We start from the raw sequence: 18,929 nt of genomic DNA on the forward strand, positions 1-18,929 counted from the left end.
CTCCCTTTATGTTTGTGAATATTTGCTTTACGTATTTAGGTACTATGTTGGGTGCATATGTATTTATAATTGCTATATCTTCCTGTTGTTTGATTCCTTTATTATTATGTAATGCCTTTCTCTTTTTTACAAAGTCTTAGACTTTGTTTTAAAGTCTATTTTGTCTTATATACGTATTGTTACCCCAGCTTTCTATTCCTTTCCATTTGCATGGAATACCTTTTCCATCCCCTCACTTTCAGTCTGTGTGTTTCTTTAGATCTGAAGTGAGTCTTTTATAGGCAACATATATATGGGTTTTGTTTTTTTATCCATTCAGCCACTCTGTCATTTACATTTAAAGTAATTATTGATGGTTATGTGCTTCCTGTTATTTTATTAATTGATTTCTGGTTGTTTTTGTAGTTCTTTTTGTTCCTTCTTCTTTTGGTGTCTTCCCTTGTGATTTGATGACTGTCTTAGTGTTATGCTTGGATTCCTTTCTCTTTTGTGTTGTGTGTGTGTGTGTGTGTATTATAGGTTTTTGGTTTGTGGTTACCATGAGCTTCATATATATGATTATTTAAAATTGATGATCTTTTAAGTTTGAACACATTCTAACCACCCTACAGTTTTACTACCATCTCCATGTTTAATGTTTTTGACATCATATTTTACATCTTTTTGTTTTGTGTATGCCTTAGCTACTTACTGTGGATATAGTGATTTTACTATTTTTGTGTTTTAACCTTTCTACTAGCTTTATAACTGGTTGATCTAGTACTTTTACTGTATGTTTGCCTTTACCAGTGAGATTTTTCCTTTCACAATATTCTTTTATTTTCCACTTAGAGAAGTCCCTTTAACATTTCTTGTAAAGCCAGGTTAGTGGTGCTAAACTCTTTTAGCTTTTGCTTGTCTGTAAAACTCTTTATATTTTCTTCAAATCTGAATGATAAGCTTGCCAGGTAGGTTTTAGGTTTTTTCCTTTCATTTTGAATATATTGTACCACTCCCTTCTGGCCTGCAAAGTTTCTGCTGAAAAGCCAGCTGATAGTTTTATGGAAGTTTCATTGTGTATAGCTAGTTGCATTTCTCTTGCTGCTTTCAAGATTCTTTCTTTATCTTTAATTTTTGCCAGTTTAATGAGAATGTGTCTTGGTGTGGACCTCTTTGGGTTGATCTTGTTTGGGACTCTGTATGCTTCCTGGACCTGGATGTCTGTTTTCCTTCCCAGGTTAGGGAAGTTTTCAGCTATTTCTTCAAAGAAGTTCTCTGCCCCTTTCTTTCTCTGTTCTCCTTCTGGGACCCCTATGATATGAATGTTAGTATGTTTGATGCTGTCCCAGAGGTCTCTTAAACTATCCTCATTTTTTGAAATTCCTTTTGCTTTTTTCTCTTCAGCTTGGGTGGTTTCCACTATCCTGTCTTCCAGATTGCTGATCTGTTCCTCTATATCATCTAATCTATTGTTGATTTCTTTTAGTGTATATTTTTATTTCAGTTATTGTATTCTTCAGCACTGTTCTTTATATTTTCTAACTCTTTGTTGAAATTCTCACTTGTTCATCTATTCTTCTCCCAAGTTTGGTAAGCATCTTTATATGATCATTACCTTGCACACTTTATTGGATAGATTGCTTATCTCCACTTTGTTTAGTTCTTTTTCTGAGGTTATGTCTCATTTCTTTGTTTGGAACATAGTCCTCTGTCTCCTCATTTTGCTCAATTCTCTGTGTTTATTTCAATGTGTTAGGTAAGTTGGTTACATTTCTCAATCTTGGAGAAGTGGCCTCATGTAGGAGATGTCTTATGGGGCCCAGAAGCACTCCCCTCTGGTCACCAGAGCTATACACTATAGTGTTGCCCTCAATGTGGGATGAGTTTGCCTTTCTATTGTGTTGGGGCTGATTACTGTGGGTGCACTGGTAGGCCAATCTGGCCCCTGGCCTGATTGGCTGCAAGGTCATGTCTCATGTGGTGGCTTCAGAGTAGGCTTCCTGTGCAGTGGGCTGTGTGGCCTGGGGGTGGGTGGGGCTGGGTCCCCCTGTGGCTGTCTGTGCAGCCCAGAGGGACTAGGGCCTGGTGTTGGCCTGCTGGAGGGTGGGGCTAGGTCCCGCTGCAGCTATATGCGTGGCTTTGGGGGCTAGGGGCTGGTGCTTGCTCACTGGAGGGCAGACTTGAGCCCCCATGTGGCTGTCTGCACAGCCTTGGAGGAGGGCCAAGATTGGGGCTGGTGCTAGTCCACTGGTGAGTTGAGTTGTGTCCCTGGTGCTATAGGCTAGAGAGAGGATTCCAAAATGGCACTTGCCAGTGCTGGTGTTATTGTGGTAGAACAGACTCCCCAGAATGGCTGCTCTAAGTGTCTCTGTCTTAAGGGGGAGTCCCAGTTGCCTCCTGCCTCTCCAGAGGGCTCTCCAAGATCAGCAAGTGGATTGACCCAGACTCTTTTCAAACTATTGCCTCTGTGATGGGACTCAGAGCATGTGAAGTATTGTGTATGCCCTTTAAGAGTGGAGTCTTTGTTTCCTGTAGCCCTCTTGCTTTCCCAAACAAATCCCACTGGTTTTCAAAGCTAGATGTCCTGGCTTTGTCTTCCCAGTGCAGGAGCCCTGGCTTGGTGAGCCTGATGTGAGGTTTGGACCTCTACATGAGGATTCACTGGGGGCCTCTACAATTATGATGTTCCTCCCGTTTGTGGGTAGCTGACCCAGGTGTCTGAGTCCTGGCTATACTGTGTCTGCTACCCATCTTATGGTTGCTTCTTTATGTCTTTGGTTGTAGAAGATCTTTTCTGCTAGTCTTCAGGTTGTTCTCATAGTTGCTTTATAAGTAGCTGTGATTTTGGTGTGTCTGTGGAAGGAGGTGAGTTCAGGGTCTTCCTACTCTACCATCTTGGCCACCTCTCTAATGTTATTAAAATGTCCATATTACTCAAAGCCATATATAGATTTAATGTGATCTCTATTAAAATTCCAATGGTATCTTTCACAAAAATAGAAAGAAAAACTATCCTAAAATTTGTATGGAACCACAAAAGGCTCTGAATAGTCAAAGCAATCTTGAGAAAGAAGAAGAAAGTTGGAAGCATCATAGGTCCTCATTTCAAACTATACTACAAAGATATAGTAATCAAAACAGCATGGTACTGGCATAAAAACAGACACATAGACCAATGGAATAGAGCATAGAGCTTACAAATAAAACCATGCATGTATGGTCAACTCATATTTGACAAAGGAGCCAGGAATACTCAATTGGGAAGAGAGAGTTTTTGCAGTGTATGGAATGTGAGAAAATATTTGCAAACCATATATTAGATAAGGAGTTAACATCCAAAATACGTAAGAAACTTATACAACTTGATAACAACCCACCCCCTGCAAATAGTCCAATTTAAAAAATGGGCAGAGGACCTGAATAGAAATTTTTCCAAAGAGATATACAAATGGCCAACGGTACAAGAAAAGTTGCTCAATGTTACTAATCATCAGGGAAATACAAATCAGAACCACAGTGAAGTATCACTTCACACTTATTAGAATAACTATTCTCAAGGAGACAAGTGGCAACAGGTGCTGGTGAGGATGTGGAGAAAAGGGAACTCTTGTGCACTGTTGATGGGAATATAAATTGGTGTAGCTACTATGGAAAACAGTATGAAGGTTCCTCAAAAAATTAAAAATAGAACTACCATATGATCCAGCAATCCCACTTCTGGGTATATATCTAAAGAAAATGAAATCACAATCTTGAAGAGATATCTGTACCCCCATGTTTATTGAAACACTGTTCACAATAGCCAGGATATGAGAAAAATCTGTGTCTATCAACAGATAAATGGATAAATAAAAGGTGACATATATATATATATATGTATATATATATATATATATATATATAATCCATGAAAAAGGAAATCCTGCCATTTGTGACATGGATGGACCTGAGGGCTAAGTGATAAAAGTCAGACAGGGAAAGGCAAATACTGTATGATTTTACTTGTATGTGGAATCTAAAATAAAGCCAAGCTCATAGAAATGGAAAGTAGAATGGTGGTTGTTAGAGAGAAAATCTTCCAGTTATAAGATGATTAGGTTCTGGGAATCTATTGGACAGCATTGTGACTATAGTTAATAATACTATATCTTAAGTGATCTCACCACAGACACACAAAATCATAATTATGTGAGTTGATGGATGTGTTAACTAACCTTATGTGGTAATCATTTTGCAATATTTATGTGTATCAAATCATCACATGCACTTAATTGTACACAATTTTATATATCAATTATATCTCAATAAAGCTGGTAAAAAAAAGGAAAACAATGGAAAAAAAAGTACAGACTTATTCTTTATGTTCAAGACCAGTTTTTCTCCAACCTATTTCTCTTTATAATTCAGTTGAGAAGTAAGTACACACAGAAGCTGCTAGTTCTTCCTTTCCTGGACCTGAAGTTCCTGGAAGGTGGATGGTAAACAAGTGTTGACTCGTTTTCCATAGCACCAGGAAAGTGTCAAAGTGAGATGCTCATTAAATTCCTTTTTTCCTTAAACTATGGTATACAGAAAACTGTCAGGCCAATATATTCCTCTGCTTCCTTATAAAGCCATCTAAATCTGTTTTCTTCATGTTATTTTGCACATTATGGTGGAAACAGAGAAAAACCATATTCTCTCAGCTGCTTGTGTTACATTATTTAAAAAATGAAACAAAACTCTCACTTTGTAGACTCCAGTTTAATTAAAGGGTCATTCCAAATACTCTTATTTTAAAAATTGTCAGCTACATATTGATGAAATATTCTCGATTGTTCATTTTCAAGCATATGAAGTAACATTTCTTGTTGAAGAAATTCATTCAAAAGACATTAAATATCCAGATCAAGGAATCATATGGAACTATTAACAATGAGAGGATCAGGGCAAAGGGCACAATGAATAGAAGCTATGACAAGCAGAAGTTGTCTGAGGTTCATTTGTATTTGGACGCAAATGACTAAGTAAGACCCAAAATAGCTGTGTCATGTGATGTATGATATGATTGTGAAGCATTAATTGAAAAATTATAAACGCATGATTTTCTGAGCCTATTGGAGGAGGAACTACTGTTTCTGAGTGTCATATCAATTTTAACTATTGGTAAGGAAGATATGAAAAATTAAAATAAAAAGCTTAGTCAGCTTTAATGCATCTGAATCACTCTTGGATGACTGCCAGGTGCTCATGTGCTTGATGATAAAGTCTTATCCAAGACTTACCTAAGGAGAGCAAGAAGTGAAAGCCTCAGAAATGATGACCTCTCTGGGAAACTGCTGCTCCCTTCCCACACCACAGCTAGACTTGGTTGGTGGTAAGTGATAAAATCTAATGGCTGGAGGGTTTTTGATTTCAACTTAAGCTTTAGCTGTCTTACAGAGGGGAGAGAGTATGGGTTGATCTGTTATAGTATTCGTCATTTTGTCCCTTTTACCCCTATGATTTAGAGGAGCCACCTAAATTAAAAAAATAAAATATTTTTTTTCTGTATGCTGAAAGGAAGATCTGTCAAAGCATCTGGTAATATTCAATCTAACAATTTTTAGGGCTGGTGAAGGATCCGCTAGGTTCTTTTTAGAGGCTTTTAAGTCATTAGCTCTTACTCAGCACTTTCTATTATTGCTATTTATTTTCTTAGGCAAGAGAATAAATAATTTATTAAGAAAAAGACAAAAATTCAGTGAATGTGAATTTATGCTAAGCTAGTTCATGCCCCATGCTTTTATTGTCTACCAGCATATACAGAACAAAAATAAATATGGGCTTGTACTATGTATCTACTTTTCATTAGAAAATAAATATTTTATTTTTCCTTGAAGGTCTATGATGTAGAATTTTTATTTATTATAGGAATTATTTTTTAAAACACCAATTCATGTTGGAACAAGTCATACTTTATCAGACACCCACCTTCAAGTTAGATGACTGGATGGGCAGAAACACTTGACAGTATCTAATGAACTTGATTCAAAAATTTTAAGCAAAACGATTGTAAAATATTTGAAATAAATAGATTCTACCTTGCTGAAATTGTTTCTTTGAAAAGTAAATATAGTACCAGACCTTTAATTATTCTTTCTGTAGTAAAGAGCATTCAGAGGGAGGATCTCTGATCACATCAGACTTTTGGATATTAAGAGCCTTTGCTGTCTCCATTAGTATTTTTAAATCTGACATCAGAATCTTCTAAAGAAAGTCTTTTTTTGCATGTCTGGGAGGTTAGGGTGAGTAGGAAATAATAGTGAACAGGAAATAATGCTTTTGAAAATCCTGGTCTTTATGAGAGTTCATCACCCGTAAAATGCTTTCTGTTTATGAAAGAACAGCAGTGTGGGTAGTTATTTGATGTGTTCTCAAGTTGCAGCATGAGTAGCACAAACAAATGTAATATTAGTTGAAAGATTTGGCTTAAGTTCATTATTTTGTATTTCAGTCTGATTCAGTTGTCTTCAGAAATAAAAGTTATTCACTCCAGAACAAATCTACTCATGGGACAAATAATGAAATAACCTGTAAACTCGGTCACTTAATCACCTGTGGCTTTCATCATGATATCAGATTTAGTTCATAGGAAGACTTATTTCTTAAAGGAATTATTGGACTGACACAAATACAACCTTATTATTGAACTGAATCACAGTAAGCATTTTGTATTTAAAAATACAGTGTTTAAACAAGTGGGTAGGTACAAGTTTAAATTTAGCATTTTAACTGAGTGCCCCATCCAGTCTGGTGACATTCTCTACCCAAAACAAAACAAAACAAAAATAATCATTTTCATAGTCAAATAAGTTTGGGAACTAAGGCACCAAATATTCCTACCCCTTATTTGGAGATTCTCAATGTATCTGAGAGTATTAAAGCCCTGTCCCACAATTAAGAAACCCTTTCATTTTTTAATCTAGATATTTTAAAGTTATGTGTTTATACACAAATAGTTGAGAGTCAAGTAGTTTTGGGATTTTAGACAAACAGCAGCCCTTAGACCTTCTTTTCCATTTCCCATTCTCCAGAGGCAACCATTTTTCATCTGTTAGCTGATTCTTTGGTAACTACCTTCATCTTAAAACAACAGAATGGTATGGCTACCTCCTGAGTATTTTTTCTATTTTTTTAATCTATTGACTTCTCACTATGAAAGATGGGAGTTTATTTAGCTTGTTCCCCGATCCCATCTCTCTCTCTCTCTCACTTTTCTCTCGCAGGGGCACACGTGCACATGTGTGCACACACACAATTCTTACCCCCCCCAGTTCTTCCTGTAAAATTATGTTATGATTTGGATTATACCAACATTTAGTGTTTATATTAAGAATATGTAAATGCAATTTTTAGCTAAACCACATAGAATAATATAATTCCTATTCTATTTTTGTATACCTTTTAACTTTTTTCTAGAGTTTATTGTTGTTATTTGCTTAGTTTTCTATGCGTTTAATTCAACCCCAATTCTCCACTAGATCAATAAATCTCTTCTTGGTATGTTCATTTGCGTCAGGTTTTCTTTCAGTGTCATCTGTTTCAAGAAGTCTTTCTGAGAGCCTTGTGACCTGTTCCAATCTGGGCTGGGTGTCTTCCTTGCCCTGGTGTATGGCTGGCTTCCTTAGATTTCTCTTCCTCCCCACCCTGGGGTGCTAGATCTCCTGTTTGCTGTGTCTCCTGACTTCCTCTTTCTTGGTTTACTCTTTTTTTTTGGTAGAGTATCTACCAAAGAGACTCTGGTATCTCTTGAGAAAATGTCTGGAAAATAGTCTCTTATTCTATCCTCACATTTGATTTTTTATCAAACTATATTATTCTCAGTATACAATTATATGCTAGAGTTCTTTTTCCTTCCTTTTTAAAAATAAAAAAAATTTTTTTTGGCCGTGCCTTGTGGCCTGCAGGGATCTTACTTCCTTCATCAGGGATCGAACCCATGCCCCCTGCAGTGGGAAGACTGCCAGGGAAGTCCCCTCTTTTTCCTTCTCGAGGAAAACAATTGTCTTTTAGCCTCCAATGTTGCTCTTATGGAAGATCACACTCCTGTGTGTCTCTTCCGCTCTCAGTACTCTTCTTCACTTTTGGCATTTCTCATCACCAAATGTGTGGTGGTTTTTCCCACACCAAGCGACTCAGTGATACCAGCTTGGTGTCCTATAATTTAACTGTCTGCCTGAAAATAGTGTCAGATCCCACCTGTTAAGGGCTCAGTCCCACAGGACTGCCCCCCTCCCCCTACCCACTTCAGGTACCAATTGCAAATCCAGATTGTTTCCTGTGGATCTGACTGACTGGCTATAAATCACCCCCCTCCTCATGTTCCCATGACCCCCTCCTCAGGTTCGATTAATTTATTAGAGCTACTCACAGAACTGAGGAAAACAGGTTACTTACTAGATTACCAGTTTGTTACAAAGGATATTAAAGGATACGAATGAATGATCAGATAAAGAGATATATAGGACAGGGTCCAGAAGGATCCCGAGCATAGAAGCTTCTGTCTGTGGAGTTTGGGGCATACCACCTACCCAGCATGTGGATGCATTCTTGTTCACCAGTCTTGTGGCTCTCCACAGCCTGTCCTTTTGGGTTTTTATGGAGGCTTTATTGCACAGGCATGATTAATTAAATCATTGGCATTGGTGACTGATTCAACCTCCAGCCTCACTCTTCTCCCCAGAGGTTGGGGGGGTGGGACCAAAAGTTCCAACCTCCTAATCAGGGTTGGTTTCCCTGGCAATCAGCCCCCATCCTTTCTGGAAGTCACCTTATTAACATAAACTCAGGTGTGGTTGAAAGGGGCTTATAAGAATAACAAGACTCCTTTCACCATTATGGCTCTGGAGCTATTTCAGGAACTGAGGACAAAAGAACAAATACCATAACAAAAGATGCTCTCATTGCTTTTGTGCTTTGGACTTTCCAAGAGTTTTAGAAGCTCTATGCCAGAAATGGGAACAAAGACCAAATATATATTTTTATTATAAATCACAGTATCACAGTTACTGTTGAGAAATCCAAAGCAATCTAATTTATAATTCTTTGTATATACCTCTACCTCTAACCCAAATCTTATTTTCCTAATATTCTGGGATTTCAATAAAGTGCCTTAGTGTGAGTCTATTTTCATACACAAGATGGGTCTTTTTAATGTAGAGACTCACGTCCTTCATTTCTTAAAAGATTTTATTAATGATATTTTCCTTTCTCTTCCCTTTTGCCTTCAGGGACTCCTAGTCTTCAGGTGTTGGACCTCCTGGATTGGTCACTAATTATCTTTCTCTCCTAATTTTTGTCTATTTATCTTTTTCTTTACTTTCTGTGAGATTTCCTCAACTTTATTTTCAGCCATTGTATTGAGATTTCCCTTTTTGCTATCATGTTTTTATTTTGCCAAAATTTTTTTTTGTTCTATAAATATTTCTTTTAAAAAATAAAATTCTGTTCTTGTTTCATGGATGCAATAGCTTATCTCTGATAATTTTTCTTTTTCACCAAAATCATCTTCTCCTTGCATAATCTGTTTCCTCCAGGTTGAGGTTTTTTGTTTGCTTCCTTTGGGCCTGTTATCCAAATTAGAGTTTTCCCTTAATCTCTGCTAATCCTTGACTGCCTGATCATATTTAAGAGTAGGAGACTAGAAAGCTGATTGAATGCTCTGAGTGTGTGGGTAGGCCTATTGACTGAATGTCATTGTAGGGTGAGCTGGATATGCCAATTTTCAGTATCATGTCTTCTTGGACTGATCAGATCTCCTTAGGGGGGGTGGTCTCTAGTCTGCTAACTGGAGGATAAAGGATTTAGAGAGTCAAGTTGTGGAAGAGGACTGGGGGTGGTCTCAGCACTCAGAATGCCTATGTTAACTTAATTCACCTATTTTCAAGGTACCTCTATACTCAACTGCCCAGAGTCCCTAAGTCCAGAGATCCTTTGATTCTTTCTGGAGAATAAACCTCTAGAATTGGAGTGGGTGCACCTACCCAGCAACACAGAGTAAGGAAAGACCTAGAATACTAGCTGCTTCTAAACATTTTTTAATCAGAATTAATCTTCTCAATGTATCATTGCCCCTTTACCCAGAGTTAGGCCAAACTTGAGGTTAAGGGTACAGTCCTCCAAGACTGTCTAGTTTGCCCAAGACTTCTGACACCAGCTGCAAGTTCAGGGGTCTCCAGGGCTGTCCTCACATGAGACTAGCTAATGATAAATTTGGAGGTTCTCACAGATTCCTTCAGATTTGATAATTTGATAGATCAACTCACAGAGCTCAGGAAAGTGCTGTACTTACAACTGTAGTTTTATTATACCAAAAGGGTACAAATCAGAACCAGCCAAAGGAAGAAACACATAGGGTGGAATCTGGGACTGAGAAGTTTCCCAACACAAAGCTTCCATGTCCTTAGGGATGCATTACCTCTTGCCCTTGGTGTGTGACAATACTCATGGGGTATTGCCAACTTTGGAAGTTTGCTTGAGCTTCAGTGTCCTAGTTCTTATTGGGGCTTCATTACTTAGACATGAATGATTGAATCTTTGCCCATGTGGTTGCTCAAAGCCCCAACCCTCTAATTACATGAATGGTCTTTCTGTCTGGCTAGCCCCCATCATGCATCACCTTGTTAGTATAGACTATTAGGTGTCATCTGAGGGGCCCACCATGAACAACAAAAATAATCCTATCACTCAGGAAATTCTGAAAGTTTAGAGGTTACCTCTTAGGAGTTGGAACAAAGGCCAGACTTTTTTTTGGGTAAAGTTAATTTTTCACTACATACTTTTCCATCTCCAGTTCCAGAGGTATCTGGTTCCAGCAATTTCAAAATACTTAAAGAATTCTGAAGTAAATTCAGGTTGGTTCTTTGCTCTCTGTGCCGTTGGTTTAGGATTTTGTTTTCTTGGGTTGGCTAAGGCATTTATCACTTGTTCATCTGATTTTCAGCTTCCAAAAATATTACTATTTTTCCTCCCATTCTTGAGTGTTTATACTTAAAAAAAAAACCAAAAAACAAATTTCAAACTAAAACCACTCTGCAGTAGTGTTAGTGAGGTTTCTGGAGGGAGCCAAATTAGACACATATATTCAGTTGGCTGTCTCTTCCCAGAAGTTGCCTAGCACTCTGTCAATTTATTTGTCAGTGGCAACTTTTTGTAGAATACCTATTAATACCTGGTAAATAAACACTGCATTAGCAAACACTTCTATATTGCTTCATTAGTAGAGATAACCAACTAATTTAGGCTTCAGAATCTTTAAAGACAACTTTTCTTTTAGGGCTCATTTCCTTTCTACTTTACATATTGAGGGCACGAAAGATAAATAACCTCTTATCACTTATTGACTGGGGATGAGAATATTGGGATAGAGGAGGATCTTTTAACTTCAGTGTTATCTATTTTTACAATGTTTGAATTAATATATATTACTTTTTAATTAATTAAAACTTTTTAGAACAAGAAGAAACATGAAAACATTGCATAAAATGATCCTAAAATTTTTTCCACTTCAAATCTATGATGCTAGGGTTGATGGAGAGCTAAAAATGGAGAACTCTTTTTATATTTAATGGAGTAAGTAGAACAGAGCACAGAACTCCTTTAATCACTCTTATCTAAAAGTCAGACTTCTAGATCTGAATCAGTCTCTCTTTCTGTTTTTTTATGGGCTATAAAGAAGTTTTTAACCTTACATTTTATATTGATGAAGTCTGCCTGGAAAAGAAGATGTTGATTCTCTCATAATGCTGATTTCTCCTTTCATTTTCTTGGTAAATAAGAGTTTGTATATTGATTTTTCTGTCTCATTATAGCAAACAACTGTAATTCTATTTCTCTTCTTTTGCAGTCTTTTTAGAGTTCCTGATCCCTGGAGACTCATTCCAACCTCCATAGTATGGTGTTCAAAGCCCTCTTATAACATGGCTGCAACTTACCTTATAGCCTTATCTGTTTCTGGTTCCCATCAAGCTCCCAATTCCTCTCAACACTGAATTATTTGCTGATTCTCCCAACTTCTTGGTATCTTTGTCCATATATTTCTCCCAGCCTGGAATTCTTTCCCCATCTCCCTTCTCTTTCTGCCCATCTAAATCATAGCCATTTTTACAAGCTCCTCTCAAATGTTTCCTTCTTCAGTAAAGGTTCTTCCTTATCTTTCCTCCATCCAGGATTAATGCCATTCCACTGGGGCCTCACAGGGCTTTGTTTGCCCACATCCTGCCTGTGTAATAGGTATCAGTAGATGAGTGTGTGTGTGTGTGTGTGTGTGTGTGTGTGTGTGTGTTAGGGGAGAGTGGAGGGAGGGAAATTGTCCCCATTAAATTATAATTTCCTTGAAAGTAAATCTGATGAGTCATATATATACATAATGCCTTATATATAGTTGATTCTCAGTAATGTCAGCTGATTTGAAATGAATCTTGTTTCATTTTCTTTGTATCAATAACATTGACAAAAGTAACAACTGTATAAATTATGTATTAGTTTTACAAATCCAGTTCTTCCCAAGACATTTTCTTGAATGACAGAAAGGTGGCTGCCTAATGCTCAAAGGTGATTATTAGCAACCTGAGGTGGGGGTAAGAAATGTGAACGCTCATTAGCGTCACTGAGTCCAGATCCACACATTCATGACCATGGGCACCATTTGCAGCTGATGAGTGTTCATATTTCTTACCCCCAGCCCAAGTGGGGTGATGCAGCCAAATGAATCTCTGAGTGATGGAGCTGACCACTGTAGTGGTGGAAGGAAGACATGGGAGGTGTGATGACTAACTGAGTCAATCTGGGTATCCACGCCACAGGTGAAGGATCTGAATAATACGGGGGAGTGGGGGGCACGTAGTAGGAGGATGGACGGTTTGAGCAAGGAAGATGATTGATGAAGTGTGTTATGGGTGACAGAAGACCCTATGCTCTGGGCAAGGGAGTTAGCAGTGATTGAGGAGAGACCCAGGAGAGGGTGCTTGGTCTCTGTGTGATTAACCGGATGTAATCAGCCATTTGCCTGAGGGGACAGCCATACAAAAGGATATAGTAAAGGGGGAAAGTGTTGGGGGGAACATCAGTGATAACACCAAGGTCTTTTAAATTGTAGAAATCTGTCTGGGCCCCTGTATTTACATGCTGTGTTCACTCCCTTCCCTGCTCCCCAAGCCTGTGCACTTAAAGCTTGAGATTTTTCTTCTCACTGACATCCACTTGCAGGCTGCTCTGTTATGGCAGGAGGATTAGAAAGTGAGCCTAATCTGGGGTTACCACAGTGATCTCACTTATCAGTGGTACTCCAGATGAGTGCTGGAGGGCGTGGGGCTGGGAGGAGAAGAGGGCCAAGGAGAAGGAGGAATCAGTGATTATGGAAACTTCCTTAGAGCATCTTACAAAAGCCACTCACTCTTTTTTCCCCTAAGTACAAATTTAACTTAATATTTTGTAGGAATTCTTTGGCTCTCCTCTTAAAAAGCTTAAAGCCATTTAAAGTTTCCCAACCCTTGACCTCACAAGAGGCCAGAGAGTAAGACAGGCAGCAAGATTTAAAACTAGGTGATGAATTAGAGCCTCATTCATCTGGCTAGACTGCGACATTTAATTAAGCAATTTATTAAGCTTGTTTTTGTGGGTTTTTTTGTAGAGCCCGATTGTAGAGTCCTGGAATCGGATATAGGGTGCACCTCTTGAGTTCATTTATTTTTCCTTAATGCAGTCAAAGCATGAGAGCTAGCCAGAGACAAAATTCAAAACATTCCAGTGGAACTTTTTTTTCCCTTTCAAAATTCAGTCTCTGTGGATAGGTTCTGTGAAGAATGATTATGAGAATATGAAAGAAAAAAAAGAAGCAAGAGAAAAAAAAGCACACTTAGTGATGCCTAACTTAATTTTCTCTACCCCAGTTTTGTAACGTGTCCTTTGTAGCAAGCAGATTCGTTAATTTGGCCTGAATTATGCTTTAGTCTCTCATTTTGGGGGCAGTAAGCAGAGCACAGAAAGATTGAGAGTAAGTATTTAGGTTTGGGGGTGATTTACATGATGATAAGACTACCTCTCAAACTATACACATGAAGATGCTCTTGTTTGGAAAGAACAGTTTCTTCCTAAGAAAAGAGAGAGGGCTTGAATGCATTTAGCTCAGATTGACTTTGTCAGCTGGTTATGTTACTATAGTACTATTAATTTATTTATACATTTTAAAATTTATCCTGCTTTAGGATTTGCTCAGTTTTGGGGTATACAGTCTTGGTTCTTCTGAACTGTGCCTGACTGTGCTCTGTCTACCCAAATACTCTTTTCCATAGTGATCCTTGTTTTGGCAACTGTCTCCTTTTTCTTAACTCACTTATCACCGCTGCAAAAGCCCAGCCTATAACCTCACAAGCCTGGAGCTTATAGATTAGCTTCCAAATAGGGACAGTGTAGTAGCCCTCTCTTTGCAAGAGATTTAGGCCACTAAGGGCATTTGAAGCTGGTGCCCTACAGACTCACCAGTGTCCTGCTGGCATGAAGCAGCCCTGATACCGGCCTTTATCTTGTTTGGCTACAAGAAGAGAACCCGAGGGGGGAGAGGAGGAGGAGCCAGGCACTTAATCCTGAAGGACCTTTAGGGACAAAAGCATTTACAGTGAGTACAGTCAGCTGATTTCCAGCTTTTCTGTCCTTTTATTTAAGAGAGACAATCACAAGAGAAGGGAGAAAGAGGTGGGCAGTTTTGATGGGTGTGTAGCTGCATTTTTTGCTTCCTAGTTTGGTCGAAGAACATGCTCCTGATTTAAATGTCTTATTCAAATTGAATGTATTCTGCTAATGTCAGGTTTCAACTGAAAATTTGTGGACTGTCAGGGAGGTAGCTGCACCAGTCCTTGGTTAGTAAGCAAGCCATGGTATGTTTCTTCTGTTTCTGTAGGAGGATAAACAGAGTGTGGTGAGAAAAGCCTTACCACAAATTTTTTTTAAAAAACCTTTAAAATCTTTACTGCTTTTGGCTTTTGCGCTTTAAATGTTGAATCTTCTTTGGGTTTGTGGAAAGGAAAGGATTTGATCTATGTTATTTTTAACAGCAGCTGGGTTAAAGGTGGTATTATCTCTAATGCTGGAAACGTGGCCACAGATAAGCATTTGATGGGGGCAGGGGGGTGGGTGGGGAACAGGAGGTCATTGGGTTCCAAAAAGCTGGTTGATCACGCCTCTCATGCAGCTTTGCAGCCAGAGATGTAACTGCATGGGTATCTGTATGTACTTGAATCAGTGCTTCATTTGCATCGTCAGAAGTTGTTGTCTACTGGCTTTTTTTTTTTTTCCAAATTTCTCTGTGACTAGAAAGGAATCTTATTGCATGGATCCTTGTTAAAAAAAAAAATACAAAACTTAGAATTTAGAAGAATATATAGAGTTGTGTTGAATTTCCTACTATTTGTTTGCATTCAAATGGAGTAATTAATTTGATGGGAAAGCAAGCTTGAATAGTCATGATAAGGGCAGGAAAAATACACACAAAGATTGTTATTGTAGATCTCTACAATATGAGGCAGTTTTCCTTTAAAGTAGAAATTTATCTTGGAAATGAGATGTGCTTTTGTGAAAATCAGAAATACAGGTTGGTTATCCATGGGTGGTACATCTAAATGTGAACTACTGGAATGGAAAATTAAATGTTTATAGTAATTAGTTTCCATGAAAATGGGTAATTAATCAATTTTATGCCACTTCCTGGGCTTGCTATGCTGTTATGACACATGCGGTATTCCTTCCCCAGGGACAAAGCTGTATGTGAAGGAAAGTAAATAGACAGAAGTTGAAATAAAACTTGAATAAAGTGTTGCTTTGCTTCACTGTTTTGGGTTATGGAAATTCTCTCGTTTACAGTCTGATCAGCTAAATATGGAAACATCACATGCAGGTTGAAATTTTGTAGATGCAGGTAACTTTTGCCTTGGCAGCTTGAATATAAGGTTTCATTGCCCTTTACTCATGTGTGATGCACACCAGCTACATTTTTGTTTAATGTTTTTATTTTATTCTATTTGTCCTCTGCATATATAACCACATCTGTGTTATCAGTCTTAAGTGCAAACTCCCAGAGGGAAGAATCTCCCATATTTATTCCTCTGGAAAGAATTAGCAACATATAATGTGTAAATAATGATTTACAAAATGTGTTTGCATGGTAATAATTTATTTCTTTCCATTAAGTAGGACAAATATTGATGCTGTTTGCCTGCTTTGGTGAAATGGAGGTCCATCATTTAGTATCTACATAGCTCTCAGTATAGGTAGGATGCTTCTAATAGCTTAGAAATCTCTGGATAAATAACCCTAGGTAATTACAGATTCTTATGGTCAGATGGAATCTTACTGATCATTTAGTCCAATTTTGTCATTTTACAGATGAGGAAACTGAGACCCATAAATGTGGAGCATCTTGCTCCAAACCACACAAAACTGCACTGTGCCTGCCTGGTGCACAGCCTGATAGTATATATAGAAATGTATGTTGGGATATAAATTACATTGAGCCAATTGTTTGGTATGTTCTTTAGTTTACAGTAAGATATGTATTTCAGAGGAGGCCTTGCCTCGATTTAGGGGTTTCAGAGAAAACACAGTGACCAAGCATTGTTTTTCAGTTGTACAGGGCTCTTAGGTAGGGGCTTGGAGGTGAGTGAGTGTGTGGGTGAAGGTGAAACAGTTCATTTTACACTGCCCTGGCACTTAGTTTTCTGGTTTGGTTGAGTCTAGTTTCTTAGAAGAGGGAACCACTGTGAAACCAGTGACTTCTTCATTACTAGTTCTTTGCCTTGCACTAAAAACCTTTATTAACCTTTGTGTATCAGATTCCTTCTCTGGGACAGTGATTCTAAATAGTGATTCACCATCCCAGAAGGCAGTGAATTGATTAAAATTTTTAAAGTGCTTTTGGAAATCAGAATCAGAGACTGAGACTAGGGTATGGTTTATTAAGAAGTAGTGTGGTAGCTCACTCTTCCTGGAGTTTCATCCCTCCCAGTGAAATTTTGATATCTTCTAATTGGTTTTAAAAAATAGTCAAGTCTAGTATTATTGTTATATTAAAGACTGTATGCAAGGGTGGTTAAAAATGTGGGGCGTGGACTTCTCCCTCTTGCAATCAAGTGTAGAAAGCTGTTGAAGCCTAAAACCATTCTCTAAGGCAGGTACCAAAGTGATAAACTTACCTTATGACATAATATTTTGCTCTTTCCAAATAACTTTTGTTTTCAAAAATTCATCTGTAAACCCCCTTATCATTTAATTTAAAAATAAAATGCTCAAGAAATTGGGGGAGAGGCAGTATGCTACAGCATTAGAAGGCTTCTGAAAATAATATATCATAAGAATAACTTATTCTTAAGGCTTTTGTCAATTCAACAAGTCTTTTTATTCCCTGTGCTCATTCCTGTATGGAAGGTTACATATTCCTAGTCAAACTGGGAGCTTTCTTGACTTTTCCCTTCCACGTTTGTAGGTAAAATAATTTTGTTTTTGTTATTAAGTTAATCTTAAGAATATAAAGAAATATAGCTACTTTCTGACAATCACATTTAATTTCATATTTTGATCAGCCGCCTTTCATCTTTGGAGGAATGGGGCTATAAACTAACTTGAATGTATAGAACTAGAAAAAGACTTAGAAAAGGAAAAGAAGCCCATTGCCTTGAGTAGAAGAAGTTTCTCCTGAAACTAAAAATAATGTCTATTTAAAGTGTTCAAAGTACAAGATCCTAAAAGTTGTTATTTTATATCAGACTGGTTACAGAAGAAAGATAAATTACATAGCTAGATCATTAGTAAACTAATCAACTTTATCTTAAAAAGAAACCGTACACTTCATTGGTCAGAACTTAGCCACATGACCACAGTGAGCTCCGATGGAGATAGGGAATATAGTTTTAAATTCTTGGCAGGAATATGCACAGCTGAAAATCAGGAATTTGTTATTAAGGAATGAGGCGAGAATGGATGTTGGGATAGGCAGTACCACACCGTTTTGTGTTCCTATTGAACCAGTATAGGTAGGACGCTTCCAATAGCTTAGAAATCGCTGGATAAATGCTGGGTCTTGGGTCTAGTTGGTAGAAACTCAAAACACCTCTTTCTGTTTTTGTTATGAGCTATGGTTTCTTAATTTAGAAACTTGGCTTAATTTAGAAATCTTGTTTCTTCTGCGAAGTACCATTCCTTTATTTGGGAATCTTGTCTGACTTTTGCTTTCTTTTTTCCTCTTGCCTTTCAGCTGTTTTGGAAAGAAGTAAGGCTTAGACTTCTCCATGTTAACCATGAGCGTGACACTTTCCCCTCTGAGGTCACAGGACCTGGATCCCATGGCTACTGATGCTTCACCGATGGCCATCAACTTGACACCCACTGTGGAGCAGGGTGAGGGAGAAGAGGCGATGAAAGACATGGATTCTGACCAGCAGTACGAAAAGCCACCCCCACTGCATACAGGGGCCGACTGGAAGATTGTCCTCCACTTACCTGAAATTGAGACCTGGCTCCGGATGACCTCAGAGAGGGTCCGAGACCTAACCTATTCAGTCCAGCAGGACTCGGACAGCAAGCATGTGGATGTGCATTTAGTTCAACTAAAGGTAAGGAAGGTCTCTGGGCTCAGGTCCCTTCCAGACAGAAGTCTGAAGGTGGCTGTGGTGCCTAGAGCCTGAGTTCTGTGATTCTCAAGGAGAAAGCATCCAAGAAGAAAAACAGAATAACAGGTTTGAAACCATTATTTTTGTAGGTAAACATGGGTGGAATTCTTTCCTGGTTTTACTTTGTGGGCTAAACATCTAGAATAAAACTGACCTCAGGGGATAATGTGGAGAAGTGAGGAAAAATGGGAGGTGGCATTTTTGTGCAATGTCATAGAAATCAGTAGTAAAGAATAAAAATATTACAAAAGGTTTAATAAAGACGCTCACAGG

General features: G+C 38.1%; 1 protein-coding gene across 9 annotated transcripts in view; it reads left to right on the forward strand.

The window, feature by feature from the left end:
- AKAP6 (A-kinase anchoring protein 6) overlaps positions 1-18,929 on the forward strand; it is a 570,108-nt gene that overhangs the window by 190,027 nt on the left and 361,152 nt on the right. For 8 of the 9 annotated variants that reach the window (XM_061180772.1, XM_061180765.1, XM_061180774.1 and 5 more), the window contains one exon: positions 18,242-18,599. In XM_061180772.1, the coding sequence (XP_061036755.1) occupies positions 18,276-18,599 (324 nt within the window). In that variant the 5' untranslated portion in view covers positions 18,242-18,275. Of the gene's footprint in view, positions 1-5,202; positions 5,336-18,241; positions 18,600-18,929 lie in introns of all 9 variants that reach the window. The other variant, XM_061180767.1, reaches the window with a different exon arrangement.

The sequence above is a fragment of the Eubalaena glacialis genome, chromosome 2 (genome assembly GCF_028564815.1).
Source record: "Eubalaena glacialis isolate mEubGla1 chromosome 2, mEubGla1.1.hap2.+ XY, whole genome shotgun sequence".
NCBI classification, from domain to species: Eukaryota; Metazoa; Chordata; class Mammalia; order Artiodactyla; family Balaenidae; genus Eubalaena; species Eubalaena glacialis.